The following is a 13,999-nucleotide window of genomic DNA, read 5'->3' as shown; positions in this document are numbered from 1 at the left end:
ACTTCAACATTGTGCATTTGCTAATTTGGAAGCCCCTTCCTATTGACAGCTCTGCTCCATACACCTGCAAGCAATTTGCAGAGCTCCAATATAGGAGAATTGCAGAGATGGCAGCTCGCACCTATTTTATTTTTTTTTTCTTCGCTTTTCTCAATGCACAGCAAATTTGGCTTTCAGTGCGTTATCTCTTTTGTTAATGCAAAAAGATTCCCTGGGCGAAAAAATTGCTCATAATTACCAGAGAGATGGGGAAACTGCATTAGAATAAATAAACCTGAAATTACTGTAATTATGTTGTGTTTGATGGGCTCGGCTTGTAATCAAGAAGAGAATACAGTGAAATGATGCTGACCCTCTTGGGTTTGCAGCTGTACGCGCACTTTGGGGTCTTTTTTTGCAGAAAAGAGTCATTTTGATCATCATTAAGCTGTGTGTAACCTATTTCAGAAGTGTTTGAAAATGAGGGGCACTTTTTTTTTTTTTCCCCAACAAGGAAAAAATATATCCCAAAATTACATTTTGCCATTTACAGGCTCATCCATAAGGTTGTGTTTGCCGGGTGACAATTGGTAAAGGTATAATATTCGAAATCAGGACTTAATCATTGTAATGAGGTATTGTTTCAATATAAGCACCTTTGGATTATTCATAGTTTAATTAATATCCTCATTATGAAAATCTTCGAATCAGATATTTGATGAACTACTTGTCAGCAACAAAGCAGAATTAATTAGGCCTGTATTGAGATTAACATTTTCAAATGTACAATTATAATAGCCTCTAACTCAAGACCGCCTCGCTGAGAGAAAACTAATAATTTCTCTATTTGAACTGTTAGCAAGACGTTATTGAATTAGGAGAAGCTAATATATCTTTAAAGTGCTCCAAGCTGCTTGACCACCCCGTTCCTGTCCGGTTAAAGGCATTTGTGGTCTCGGGCTGAGCTGCCGCGGGAACTGCGCGGATCCTGGGGCGCTGCGGGGACGCGGAGCCTTCCGGCTCCACTGAGGGCTTCAGGCCGATCGGGTCCGGGCTCGGGTCGTGGCACCGCGGGAAATGCAAAGATGGGGAGCGTTGCCCAGGTCGGATTCAACATCCAGCGCGCCACTGCGCCCCGTGTGCGCGCCGGGGCGGGTGCTGCGCTGCCGCATCAGCTGCGTCCCGGCCCCGCGAAGTGGGGAGTGGGTGCGTCTCTCGGGGTGGGCGAGCATGGCCGGTGGGGCTGCACGGGGGATCCGCCGCGGAACCTGCGCGCAGAGACTCGCACGGCCAGCCCGCCAAGCCCCGCCGCTCCCGGTTCCCTTCGCTCTGCAGCGCTTTGCTGACCCCAATAGTGGCCCGGGCTGAGCCCGGCGCGGGGTGAGCGCGGCCGCACCGGCACGGCCTCGCCGCCGACGGGATGCGCGGGTAGGCAGCCGGCTCGGCTGTCGGGACGGGGGCCGGGGCTGTCCTGGCCTGTCCACATCCCTCTCCCGTCCCAGGAACTGTTCCCGGATCCCTCTCGGCCCGGAGCGACTCCCTGGCTGAGGGTCCCGCGGCCCATCGCGGCAGCCGCCGCCGTCTGACTGGGTCTGGCGGGGCGCAGGGGGACACGCTGCCCTGTCCTGTGTGTCAGCTCCGGTTTACGGCCACCACCGTCCTGCCGCGGAGCGCGGAGCCTGGCCCGGGTCCCGCTCCTGGCCGCGCTGGTAGACAGGGAGCACGCGTGTCTCTTTTTCCAAACCATAATTTTACTGTCTCAAAGAAACTTTATAACTTATGTACAAAGATTTTGTGTGGGTTTTTTCCATTTCCTCCCCCAGATACAAAGCAATAAGTTAACATTCTCAATATAAAACTAAACTTTGACATATAGAACACTAAACACTGCCGAGCTCAGTTTATCACATCTTCCGACTTTCACAAGTAAAATGTCAAGATCTCAGTACACAAAGCATCATGTTTTACAGCCACACGAAACAGAACGGAAATAATAATTAAAAAAGGCTAAATTTGTGCAACATGTTTACAGAACAATAATAATAATAATAATTAAGAATAAAATATGTACAGCGAGTAGCTCCTGCACGTCGGTTTGTGCATTTCGACTTTGGGCCGGCTTTGCGCGGGGAGGCCGCGCCGGGACTGCGCGGGTGCGCCCGCCCGCTCTCCCGGCGGGTCCCCCCCGTCGCCGCCGCCCTCGGGGCTCTCGTTCCGTCCTCCGCGCCTTGCTTCACCTCAGCAAAGCGCTCGGCAGCTGCTGCGATTCAACTTCAGAGTACCAAACAATGTGCATTTATTTCCTTTGTTAAATACGCGAGAAATGCAAATCATTCGGACCAAACCTCTCCACACCAGCGAAGTATAAAAGTTATTGTCAAAGTTAAAATCGCATCCTTCCCTCGTGGTGATTTATTCGAGGAGGGGCGGGGGGAACGGGACGACGGACCGTCTGTGATTTTGTTTAAACTGTGCGTCCGAGCAGTGCACTCAGCAAACTGAGTTTGTTTCTAGCACTCTCATAGTGGTAATTTAAATCAATAAATAAAACCCCTGTCTTCCCCTTTTAACAACAACAAAAAAATATACAGATGGATAGTGAAAGGTACAGAAAATGTCTAGGGAAAGAAGCTCCGGTAAATTGTACAGCTTCCTTTCCCCTTGTAATTGAAGAGACAGTCAGATCGGGGTAGTAAATAAATGACCTACATTTCAACAGACACAGACAGACAGACAGGACAGAGGAGAGGGCTTCCCCCCCAAAAAAACACATCTTTTTCTGATTGTCCCACAAAGCCGCGGCCGGCGCTCGCTCTGCTCCCAGGCTGTTGTGCGGTGCTCGGGGCCGCTCCGTCAGCTGTCAGCGGTGGGAACCGGCCCGCATCACATCTGTGCTCTCCTGCACCGAGCTACCGTGCAGCGTCCTAATGGCTGGATGGGCAAGAGACCTCCTGTTTGTTTGTTTGCTTGGATTTCTTTTGTGGTTTTTTTTTTTCGTCTCTCTCTCTCTCTCTTCCCCCCTCTTTTAGATTTTTTTTCCCCCTTTCCTTTTATTTTACTTAATTATTTTTTTCCGTGATAATTTAAATTCTTTTTGGGACGGATAGTGCTTGCATTAGGGGAAAACGTATTTATAATCACATGAGTTGCGGCTGCTGCATAGCTTCTTGGTGGGCTGAAGGATACCACGACGTGTAGCTGGGGATGTAGGTGCCCGGGGTCCCCGACGAGGCCTTACCGGAGGCGGAGGTGGTATTCCACACTGGGGGCACGGGTGGCGAGCTGCCCGAGAGAGCCCTGCCGTTGGTCAAGGCGCTGCTCTCCAGGGTGGCTCCTCCTTGCTTCATCAGCTTCTTGAATTTGGAACGCTTGTTCTGAAACCAAATCTTCACCTGTGAACGGCAACGGGGCAGGGCTCAGCATGCCTCGGTACGGTCCAGCATTCCCCCACCCTCCCGGATCCCACGGATCCCCGCACCCAGAGGCCCCGCAGCTTCTCTCCCTTATTCCCCCCGTGGCTGTTGTGTTATTTTGTGATGGCAAACCACCCAATAAGACCCCCCCCCCCGCCAAGCCCAGCGGGCCCCGCGGGGGCCTCTGCGCACCGGGTGCGCCTCCGCGGCGGGACGGGCGTCGCGCCGGGCCCCGTCGCCCGCGGCTGTGACCCGTCTGCATTAGGCGTGGGGTCTCCCACGCCGGCTGTGGGGACAGGGAGGGGACACGGGAGAGGACCTGGCTTAGTCGGCGCTGTACCTGGGTCTGGGTGAGTCCCAGAGATGCTGCGAGCTCGGCTCTTTCAGGGAGAGCCAGGTACTGGGTCTGCTGGAACCTCCTGTTCAAAGCCTGTAGCTGCAAACTGGAGTAAATAGTCCTGGGTTTGCGAATTTTTTTCCCTTTCCCATTAAAGCGAACTTCCCCTCCTTCTACCACAGTGCTTTTCTCCGATTCGGCCCCTATGAACAACAAACGATGCAGAATAAATAATAATAATAGCAGCAATAGCAATAATAGCAGTAAAAGTAATAGCAGCAGCAGTAACAATAACAGCAACAACATCAACAATAACAATAATGAGAAGGAAGAAAAGTGAAGCTCGAGTAACGCTAACAAAGGCTCCGGGCGATTATGGCAGCCCAGGCTTCTTCCCAGAGAAAGTTTGCTATTTTTACAGGCTGCAGTTTAGGTTTAATTACCCTTAATTGCATACATTGTTTATAGCACTACGCAATAAATAATTACGAAGACTAATACGTGCACATCTGGGTTGGTTTCTTTTCCAGCCAGGCATTGTGTACTCTGTGTATTGGTCCCCTGTGATCCTCAGCTTCTCTTGACTAATATTTTGCAATTTAATTTAATTTTTTTCCCCCGATAGATTTTTTTTTTTTTAATACAAGCACCCTCCCTCCCTCCTTGCCTTCCCTCCCCCCTTCCCCCCTCCCCAAAGCCGAGTGCACCTACCTGTCTCCTCTAACCGGGTCTGAGTCAGGCTGGAGCTGTTGGGGTAGGACTGCACTGAACTGATGTAGGGGTTGGTCGAGTGGCTGCTGACCGAGTTCACATAGGGGTAGCCCAGCGGTCGGGAGAAGGACGAAGCTGTGCTGTACGAGCTGTCAGGCTGAGAGTGGCCCGCGGAGTGTAAACAGTGCATGGAATAGTGTCCGTGGGACATGGGAGAAGGAGACATTTGCTGGCTGGGCGGCCCAAACTCCATAAAGACAGCCTTCCCTGAGACGGGGCTATTTAGACTCTCTGGCATGGTGGTCATGGTCATTTCTTGTCGCTTGGTCTGTGTGTGTGTTCTCTCTTCAGCTTGCCTTTTTGGGGTCTGTTGTGTTTCTCAGGACAGGAAAGAACCCAATTTAAGCGGAACAGGGTTTTTCACTTTCCATTCATAAGAAAATGGAGTTTGTCTCTTTGAAAAGTCTAAGCATGATGCTGTAGATCTACACAAACTCGCCTAAAAGCTTTGACTCAGCCAAGCCTATGAATATTCATGAGACGGCGGAGCTGATTGGTCCGCCGTCTTGCATAATCGCTTTGGATTGGTCCCTGGCGCTCGGGGCTCGCCCGGACCGCGGTGAGCGCGGAGCTGGCGGCGCGTCCCCGAGAGCGGCCGCCCGACGGCACCGAGCCCCGCGCCGGCCCGGTCCGGGACAACGAGTCGTCAGGGACCCGCTCCATCGCCGGCCGTCCGCTCCCGGCCGCCCGCGACCGGAGGCGCCGGTCTGGATCTCGGCGGAAGGCAGCGCAACCCCTCCGCTCTTCCCGGCTCCTCGCCGCGCAGGCGGCGCCGAGGGGCAGCGGCCGCGCTCCGCCGGTGCCGCCGGGCTGCGGGGGTTCCGCCGCTCCCGCCCCGCTCCGCTACGGCGGGACCCGCGGACAAAGAGAGCGGGCTCCGGCTGGCCGGCCGGCCGCGCTCCGCAGGCGCGCAGGGGCTTCTCGGCCTCGGCCCGCTGGTCCCAGCGCCGCCCTTGCCTCCGGATCGTGCCGCCCGGCTCCTGCCGTTATTGTTTTAAAGGGAAAAAAACAATCTAAAAAAAAAAAAAATCGCCCTAAAATGGGCCAACGGCGAGTTTGAGCTTAAAATGAAAACTTCCGCACGTGTGAGAGGTAAATGAGGTGGGACTTGGGAGATCCTCCCCAGAAAGCCCACGATGAATCCCAAATTACTTTGCTAGATAATTAGAAAGTGTTGATAATTATTTCTTTCATAATTCTGCGGTGTGACTGTAACAGGAAAATGATCTTGTGAAAGTTCACACGTGCAGATGTATTAGTTACTGATTCATTTGATTAAATGCTAGTCTCAAGTGCTCTGATCCACAGCTGAAGGCGGCCCCATTAGCATAACACTGATGTTTAATTTTCATACGCATAATTAGCCATATATTTAACACTAATAGCAACATGCAGCCTTCCAGCATTAAACAGCCTGGGATTTGATCTGGCCTGGGCTGAACTTTCCCGGTTACACCTAGGCTGTCTAGGGTGCGCAGTTATCACGGCACCACATCTATGTAATCAAGCACATTTTGGCAAAGGGAGAACACCAATAAAAGTGAACATTTAAAACAAATCGCGGCGTTGATGTCGTTAGAAGTATTAGCGCCGGCAGCGGAGCTGGGGCACCCCCGGCAGCGTCCGCACGGTGTTCAGACTCCTCTGGGCAGCGACGGTCCGTGAAGTAGCCGGCTCCTGAACTGCAGAGCTGGCACAACCGAGACCCTCTGCTCCTGTCCCCCCCCTCCACCTTTTCATTAGCGGCTCTGTCGGTTTTAATTGCTCGTCTCCTAATGCCTCTTTTACTTCCTCTTTCCCTCCATTTTTCTTTTTGGTTTGCGCGCGATACGCAAAGTTCATTCTCACAAACTCCCCGAGGCTTGGCGCGGAACGGGCAGTGGCAGTGTGTCCCCACACGCACGGTGTCCCCTGGCAGCCGACTCTGCCCCCCGGCCATGTAAGTGACCCCCCGAGGCGGTTTTGGGCGCTTGCCCGCAGAGGGGACGGGGTGCTCCGGCAGCTCCGGCACCTTCGTCGGCCTCAGCCCGACGGCTCCAGGGAGGGGAGGCTGATCTGTGCCCGCAGGGTCCGCCGTTACCTCCTCTGGCCGACCAAGCGCAGGCAGTCCCAAGTCGAGCCACAGTTCCGCCGGCCCCGCCAAAACCCCGCGGACCGGTCGGTGGGGCTCTGCTAATATCCACGCTCCTGAGCGGGGCCGCTGCCTCTCCGCACATCGCCGGCCCCGGGCAGCGCGGCTTCGGCGGGCGCGGAGGGGCCAAGGGATGCCCCTGACCCGCGATTGCCACGTCGGGGTTCTCATCGTGTTGGCCTGGCAAGACCTCCTGCGTGACGGCTTTGTGCGAGGCGCTGGCTGTCCCCGCACAGCCGACACATCTCTTTAGTCTTGTTCATAATTAGGATTACAAACGTGTGCCATCAATGCCTCCGCCTGGCCTCCACTGCTCTGCAGCGGATGGTAAAACCTGCAGTCCCCCCAGAGTTACCTAAAGGACTTAGGGGTGAACAGCGATTACCAGGAGCTGCCAGCAGTCCCCTTATGCCGGGCTGAAGGAGGTTCCCTACTCCCGGCTGCCCCGCTCCCGTCTCACCCCACACCGCGATAAGCGCAGGACAAGAGGCAGAGGGGCAGACGATGGTGAGAAGCTTGGCACTTCTGGATGCGGTGCCATCCAGGTGCTCCCAGCGTGGCCAAAATCCACGGGAGACGCCCCTGGAGCGCCTCCGGGATGCACAGGACACCCATCCGTCCCCAGTGCCCCTCAGAGGGGGCAATGCAATGCGACTCGGGCGACAGAATGTAAGGGAACAAAACACATCCCCCTCCGGGCAGTGCTGAGAGTTGCTCGTGCTATTTAATTTCTGTGTATTTGTAAACTTGGCTGCAATGTTTCATGCTCCTCTTGGGGAGGACAACGCTGAGCGGCTGCCCTGCGGTGTTAGCCGTGTTCAGGGAGGGGGGTCCCTGCTTTTTGAAACGATGCTGTTAGAAACTATTAGAGCTGAGAGCTCCCTGTACTTGAGTGAAAGCAAACAGCCGTGTAAAGCTGTAAGAAAGAGGCTTACTTCTTCCTGGGACCACTGAGGGAGCCGGTGGTGAGCTTCCCTGGTTGCCTGAATGTGCACCCGGCCAGCCCTCAGCACAGGACCGCATCCCCCTGCAATGGGGAACAAATTATCTGTACCAAACTGCACTGCTGCTGCCTTGGGGAACTTCTGGAAGTCATTTATCTCCAAGGCTACCCTGCATTTCATAGGACCAGGTCCTGCTCTCAGAGCCTCCAAGTTCCAGTGCCAGACCCATCTGGCCTGATAGGATGGTCAGCAACTGGCTAAATTGCAAATCAAATCCTGCACTCCCGCAGGCCCAGGACAGGACCACAGAGAGCATGGGGTTGAGAGAGACCCACATCTCCTCTGTTTCCATAAGATGCTTAAACTGTAGAGTGCCTTTCCCTTAACTAATGTGGGCACCGCAGAGCAGTGATTACCCCAAACCGGCTAATTCTTCAAGCAGGGCAATTATTGATCCCCAGAGAGGCATGCTTCGCATCTCATTTTTAATCATTTTTTGTGCTATGTAAAAAGAGGCAAGAAGGGGGGGGATTGCTGCTGGGAAGGATGCGGGGAAGAGGCTGCTGCCTCTGCCTGACACTCTTCCGAAACTTTTTTCCATCCTAGCAGAAGTTACAGCCTGAGAAACAGCACTGTGCTAATCGCAGTGAAGACAAATTGACTCCACAGCTCAGCTATAAAGGGAAATTACTATCTTTCTCTGTCCTCTCAGCTGCACAAAGACTGTGTCATCTGATACCTGTTTGTCCCATATAGGATTTGGAAGAGAGAGGACCCCCTCTCTGTCCCTCACTCCAAATAACCCAAACTTTTACACTTGTAGACTGTGCATGGCTGCTGCAAGGGTCACAAACAAGTCAAGGGACTTTTATTACTCACCAGGTAACACACAGAAAGGACTGTGTCCAGAGCCGATCCCTCAAGCTGCTTTTTCTGTCCCCTGCAGTGACTTACACAACACCCACACCCCAGAGAAATTACAGAAATCTCTTCTCTGTACTGAGTGAAACTGGAAAACCCAGAAGTACAGCAAGTCCCTCCATTCCTTGTTCCATCTTTAGGTTTCTTCCACCAGTCTAGTGAGGATTTCTGCTCCTTCTGAGGTAATCACAATGGTATGTTCAAATTGTGCTGATCTGAAATGCACATTTAGCAGTTATTACGGGGCAAATGCATCCACCATACATGAAAACTCATCTGTTTGGGCTTTTTTGTCTGTCAGTGATGAGTTCCACGGCTAAGGAAATAACAAAAAATAAAATCAGGCACCTTTTATTGTCTACAGAAATTGCCGTCCATTTATCCTTCAGAATCTTAAATTCGGGGGATCCTTCCATTATTATTGGCTCTGCAGCAAGAAAAACAAAATGTATTCTGAAGTTGGTTGCACTCCTGTGTGGATTGTGAAACAAGCAAGAAGGGGGGGATGTCCCAGCAGTTAGCTCCCCTTCCACACAGGTCATGTCCTTCCTAGGCTGACACTCTCTTGTCACAATGAAATGTGAATTAAAAAGGAAGACGAAATATCAAGGTAGGAAGTTGCCCGTTCCCTTTGTAAAAGCAGGGAATTTTAATCAAGCTTTAATTAAGACCCCGTGGATAATAACCAAAGCACCAACCACATTTATAAACAGCAGATAGTTTTAAATATTTGAATTTTTAAAACAGGCTTAAAATGTTCATTAAATCAGCAAAACAACAATTTTCTTATTTCCCTCTAATTGCTGTGCCATTTAGCCACACAGTGAGAAAGAGCGTTTTTCCCCCAGCATCTTTCCACGACTGGAAGTGAGCACCATCAGTCTGCGGGGCAAGGCTCCGGCTGGTTACCACTGCCGTCCCCAAACCCAACAGCAGCTCTGGCAGGCAGTGAATGACTAAGTGCCACCAGGCTGCTCGGCTTCAGGGACATGATCACATCCTTCTCACCCTCCTCAATCCAAGTGTGCTGGTAGAGTCTTTTCCTCACCAAAAATATGCATCAAGTATTAGTAAGACTTGTAAAAAACATTTAATTTTTTAAATCTTGCAATTTGAAAGCCGTTTCACCCACATGGTCCCTTAGTTATAATTTAAAAAAAATTATATTTTAATCTGCTTCCTAAGGGGTCAGTGTCACCGACATCCTCCTGTCTGCATAGCTATTTCTATATCCTAATAAAGAAATTTAACGGATCTGGGCAGCTCCCGGTTTAATAGAAAACCACAGCAGAGAGTTACTAACCTATTGTGAACGCCATCCCCTCTTCCATTAACAAATCGCTGTCATTGGCTAAAAAAGAAAATAAAAACGTGTTTATGGATCTTGATTCTCTCTTTTTTTTTTTTTTTTTTTTTTTTTTTTTTTTTTTTTTTTTTTTTTTTTTTTTTTTTTTTTTTTTTTTTTTTTTTTTTTTTTTTTTTTACTTTTAATAGAAAACGCAACCAGCACTTTGTTTAAACCCCCTTTTGGTTCGCAGGCACTGTGCACTCCGGGCCCTGCTATGAGGCCGGAGCACCCGCCGAAAGCGATCCCACCCCGGCCGCAACGGGACCTCCTCGACGGCGGCTCCGTCCGGGCCGGGGGCTGTGACATTTCAGCAGACACTTTCCTTTGCCCCGTGACAAACTTTGCGGGCGTGGTTCGGGCGCGGGCGGGATGCGGGGCAGCGGGATACGGCGGCTGCCGCCCGGAGCGGGGCGGGGAAGGCGGTCCGCGGGGCTCGGCTGCCCCGACAACTCCGTTAATGAACGATTTGTCATCAAAAATACTTTCGGTAAACAAGGCAGGGGATGCCCTCCAGCTTCCCAGCGAGGAAAGCTCCCCCCCGGCAATCCCCCGCCCCGCTGAGCCGGCAGAGTGCGCGGGTTTGTGGGGGCTCTGCTCCTTTTACCGCCCTCCCTCTCCCCTCCCGGAGTCCCCTCGCCGCCGGCGGCGGAGCGGCGCGGGGGGAGGCGGGTCCGGCCGCGGGGGCCGCTTACCGTGGTGCCACACCTCGGGGTGCCCGTGGAAGTACGACCCGATGCCGTGGCCGACGAAGAAGGGGCAGACCTGGAAGCCACCTCGCCGCGCCACTGAGCTGCGGGGGCAAAGAGGACAGACACGGTGAGGGTGCGTGCCCCGACCACCCACCACCTCTGCTAGACGGCCCCAGCCCTCGCCACCGCATTGCCACCGACACTGGGTCACCACTGCACACCCGCTCCGAAAGACAGCAGCCACTGGGGCGAGTACCCGTGAGCCACCGTTAGGTTTCTGAGTTAACAGTCCTGGTATAGAGGCTGGTAGCAGAGGCTGGTAGCTCCTGTGCCAGCCCTGCTGTCTATGCAAGACGGCACCATGTTGTCTTCCTGTCTTATGGAGGGTAACCTTTTCCATAAGCACACTGGGAACTAATTTTAACATGGCACAGCACAGCTAAAGTTGCCAAGTTGGGCAGCCAAGGGCCCAGCACACCACCAAACCGCAGCCTCTACCGAGCCCTTCTGAGGTGCAGACCCAGTGCTTGCACTGTGTTTCCTGAGGAGAGGAGGCTCTTGCTGCCAACAGAGAGAATTAAGAGCCCTACAGCTTCGTTTTACAATACTGCAAACATTCAGTATGAAAATGTATTGAAAGTCCAAAAATATGTTCACACTAAATAACAATGTGTTGCTAATGAACTTATCTTACAGTGTTTCAGTTCTGCCTGGGAGATCTGCCCTGCCTGTCATGGTCTGCCTCAGGAAGGAGCATCTCTGAGAGCTGCCTGCAGGGCCATGGCTGGCCACTGATCCCCACCCAAGTTGGGAAAGCAAATTTCTCAGTCCTTAAAAACTGGAGGACTGGAGTTATATGGGGTATCTTCTGGCTGCTGGGCCACCCCATGTCTGCAGGCTTCACTCTCAGGCTCAGCCTGTACTCAAGTAGTGGTGGAGGGAGTGATTTGGGGCAGCTCAGACAGGTCTGCCCACATATAAAACAGAAAAATGCAGAGATCTGGGAGAACCTGGAGATAGATTGGAAGTGACAAGGTAGCTACCTTTGTCCTCCTTGCATATCATTTCCACAATATTTCTAAAATCAAACAGGAGCAAGACACGAAGACACTTAGCCTGAGGAGATTTCACTTACATGAAAAGCCTAATTTCTTTATTTTGAATCAAGGTAGGTACTAAGAACTTCAGGTTTGCCTATAAGTACACCCTAAAAAATGTTCTCTGAGAGTTTCACTACAGGTGGAGAAATGAAAAAGTTAAGAAACTCAAATAAAGGTTTAAACTCATACAGAAATTAAACCCTGTTAAACCCCACCGGGTAGCTCTTATTCAGGTGCAAAGTGGCCTCAGCTTGCTGTACAAAGTAATCCCTTTGCACACCAGGCTTCACAGACCCTGCAGTGCTGGTTCCAGTGCCCATGGGTCATAGTCCCAGAATTTAATGCCACTGCAATTGAGGAACATGCTGCTCCACTACAGCGAAATGGCAATGAGAGAGTAGAGCTGGGTCAATGGTTAATAATGCTGCAGTGTTCAGACCTTAGAGCATGTTTTAACAGGGTTTGTATATTAGCTTTTACCTATCCACTGCTCTGATACAAAGACTCATAACATTTCTTCATTAACTTTGCAGAAGAATGGAAATTTTAGGTTTAGCTGCTCCCAAAGTCCAAAGTACTAGCAAAGAGGGTTACCAATAAAGCTAGAAATTTGGGCTTCATTTGTTTGTTTTCAAAGTTCAGGCTTTTACCTTTTACATCATTTATGCTGAAAAAAATCATGAAGGATTATGCAGTGAAAAGTCCTACTAGAGATGGAAAGTACTTTCTTCCCTGCCTTTCTATCACATCCCCCACATCTAGGTCAGAGACTTGGCCTGCTGACTATGATGATGCTGAAAGCCAAGAAAGAAGTACAGGGAATGGTGATGAGTTAGAAAATCAGATTCCTCAGAAACATACACAAAATGAATGGAAGACCTCTGGTGACCAAGAGCAATGCAAATGATGATTCCCATATGGGTGAAATGATTCTCTAAAGAGAGATGGGGAAAATACATCCATGCAATGTGTGACAAAGTTTTATTTCACCTTCTTCTGCAGGTCTTTTGCAAAAACAGAAACGATCCCACTAACTATTCAGCTTTGCTGATGTCCTTACATGGCATCCCTGAAAGAGTGAAGTCATTTTTTTGAGATGTTTTGTATTATTAGAGGATTTTTTCCCCTAACAAAATCCATCTTTTGTTAGAAGACAGAAGGCTTTCTTTTCTTTCTGTGCAGCTATTTTTCTGAGCACCATGGCTACATACTCTCCATCGGGCAGGAGAAGCTCTTGGCCCAGCACTCAGCTGCTGACAAGGAGGGTAGCAGCAGCAGCAGCTGCATGCTGGGCACCAGGCACACGAGCAGCGGGCACACAGAAGGCAGTGTGAAGACAGTATCCTGTGTCTCATGCAGTGAAACAAGTAGTTCTCATGCATTTCAATGGTGAATTCTGCCACTTTCTTGCCAAACAGCTTGAAAACAATTCTGTTGGCATCAGTGCTTCAGTGGTTACTGTCTGTGATCAAAACAGGGGATCCTGGAACTCATAGGGCTTTGACATCTGCACTGACAGACACTCATGCCCCTCCTCTTTCCCTCTTAAAAATGTCTCCATACAGAGCCTTGGTATTCTTTATGTAAAACGTAACATGGTCAATAAACCTGAAGAGTCACACAGAAAACCTGTGTGTGAGGAAACAAGTTGCAGGTATGAAACTCATCTGCTTTCAATCTGGTTTTAGTATTTGCATGTCTTTCAGAAGGACCTACGGAGAATTTCTCTCCACAGCTACTAGCTTTACTTTGGAGTATTTAAAAAATCCCCGTGAGCTCTTACATGCTTGTAGAGTTACAGTAAAGAGACAAAGCTTCTAATCCAAACTACTGCTTGCAAAGGTAACCCTGTAAATGTACACGTTGGCTGTAACCATGAAACAGCTCTGAGAGTGAACTGAACTGTTGGTCTTGGTTAGCCTCTCCGGTCTCCAGGATTCCCAGGCTGTGCAATCTGATTAAAAAATCAGGATGACATGGACTGGAGCATTTTCACACACATTTGCTGCTGACAACATTTCAATATTTTGGTTGAGCACTGTCCGGCTCAGGATCTGTCAGGGGTGGCCGTTTAAGGTTGTATTCCAGTTTTCCCAAAAGACTGCAGCCCCAACTTCATCAGATGCTTCTTGCACACAAGGCAGTCTATGCTTAGGCAGCTGGAGGAGCCCTGGTTGCAAATGGGAAAGCAGCAAAGGCAGGAGGCAGAAGTTGGCATAGCTGCACTGGGCTGCCTGGCATCTGCTGTGTGTGGGAGAAGACGTGCCAGTTTGCCACTTCCCCTCGTCCTTGGGGTATGCATTTCCAGAGCAAAGGCTGGGGCACCAGAGCCACACCACACAGACAGCATGAAAAGAGAACAAGAA

The 13,999-nt window shown here is 50.9% G+C and overlaps 2 protein-coding genes across 4 annotated transcripts in view; both read right to left on the bottom strand.

Moving 5' to 3' along the window:
- Positions 1 to 1,710: 1,710 nt before the first annotated feature.
- DLX1 (distal-less homeobox 1) lies at positions 1,711 to 6,318 on the bottom strand. Of its 2 annotated transcripts, XM_027911606.1 has the most exons (4): positions 4,441 to 6,318; positions 3,733 to 3,932; positions 3,218 to 3,371; positions 1,711 to 2,910 (listed from the first exon to the last, which is right to left on the bottom strand). In XM_027911606.1, the coding sequence occupies exons 1-4, from the start codon at positions 4,751 to 4,753 to the stop codon at positions 2,840 to 2,842; spliced, it is 738 nt and encodes a 245-aa protein (XP_027767407.1). In that variant the 5' UTR covers positions 4,754 to 6,318; the 3' UTR covers positions 1,711 to 2,839. The 2 variants fall into 2 exon arrangements, with proteins under 2 accessions (XP_027767407.1, XP_027767406.1); XM_027911605.1 differs by having other exon boundaries at positions 1,711 to 3,371.
- A 2,103-nt stretch (positions 6,319 to 8,421) lies between these two features.
- The window catches only part of METAP1D (methionyl aminopeptidase type 1D, mitochondrial), a 50,755-nt gene continuing 45,177 nt past the window's right edge, over positions 8,422 to 13,999 (bottom strand). For both annotated transcript variants that reach the window (XM_027911603.1, XM_027911604.1), the window contains exons 7-10: positions 10,537 to 10,634; positions 9,800 to 9,847; positions 8,845 to 8,923; positions 8,422 to 8,711 (exon numbers count right to left, since the gene is read on the bottom strand). In XM_027911603.1, coding sequence (XP_027767404.1) covers positions 8,633 to 8,711; positions 8,845 to 8,923; positions 9,800 to 9,847; positions 10,537 to 10,634 — 304 coding nt within the window. In that variant the 3' untranslated portion in view covers positions 8,422 to 8,632. The remainder of the gene's footprint in view (positions 8,712 to 8,844; positions 8,924 to 9,799; positions 9,848 to 10,536; positions 10,635 to 13,999) is intronic.

This window comes from Empidonax traillii, unplaced genomic scaffold (genome assembly GCF_003031625.1).
Source record: "Empidonax traillii isolate 1590-97213 ecotype Southwest subspecies unplaced genomic scaffold, ASM303162v1 scaffold33:size3420811, whole genome shotgun sequence".
NCBI classification, from domain to species: domain Eukaryota; kingdom Metazoa; phylum Chordata; class Aves; order Passeriformes; family Tyrannidae; genus Empidonax; species Empidonax traillii.
Note: the sequence above shows the minus strand (reverse complement) of the source record. Positions and strands in the feature narration are given on the sequence as shown.

Excerpts from the sequence above, each read along its gene's own strand:
- DLX1 (XM_027911605.1), bottom strand. The coding sequence starts at position 4,753 with ATGACCATGACCACCATGCCAGAGAGTCTAAATAGCCCCGTCTCAGGG. Across the intron at positions 3,933-4,440 it reads GACCCGGTTAGAGGAGACAG|GGGCCGAATCGGAGAAAAGC; the intron begins GTAGGTGCACTC and ends TGTTGTTCATAG. Across the intron at positions 3,372-3,732 it reads TGGGACTCACCCAGACCCAG|GTGAAGATTTGGTTTCAGAA; the intron begins GTACAGCGCCGA and ends TGCCGTTCACAG.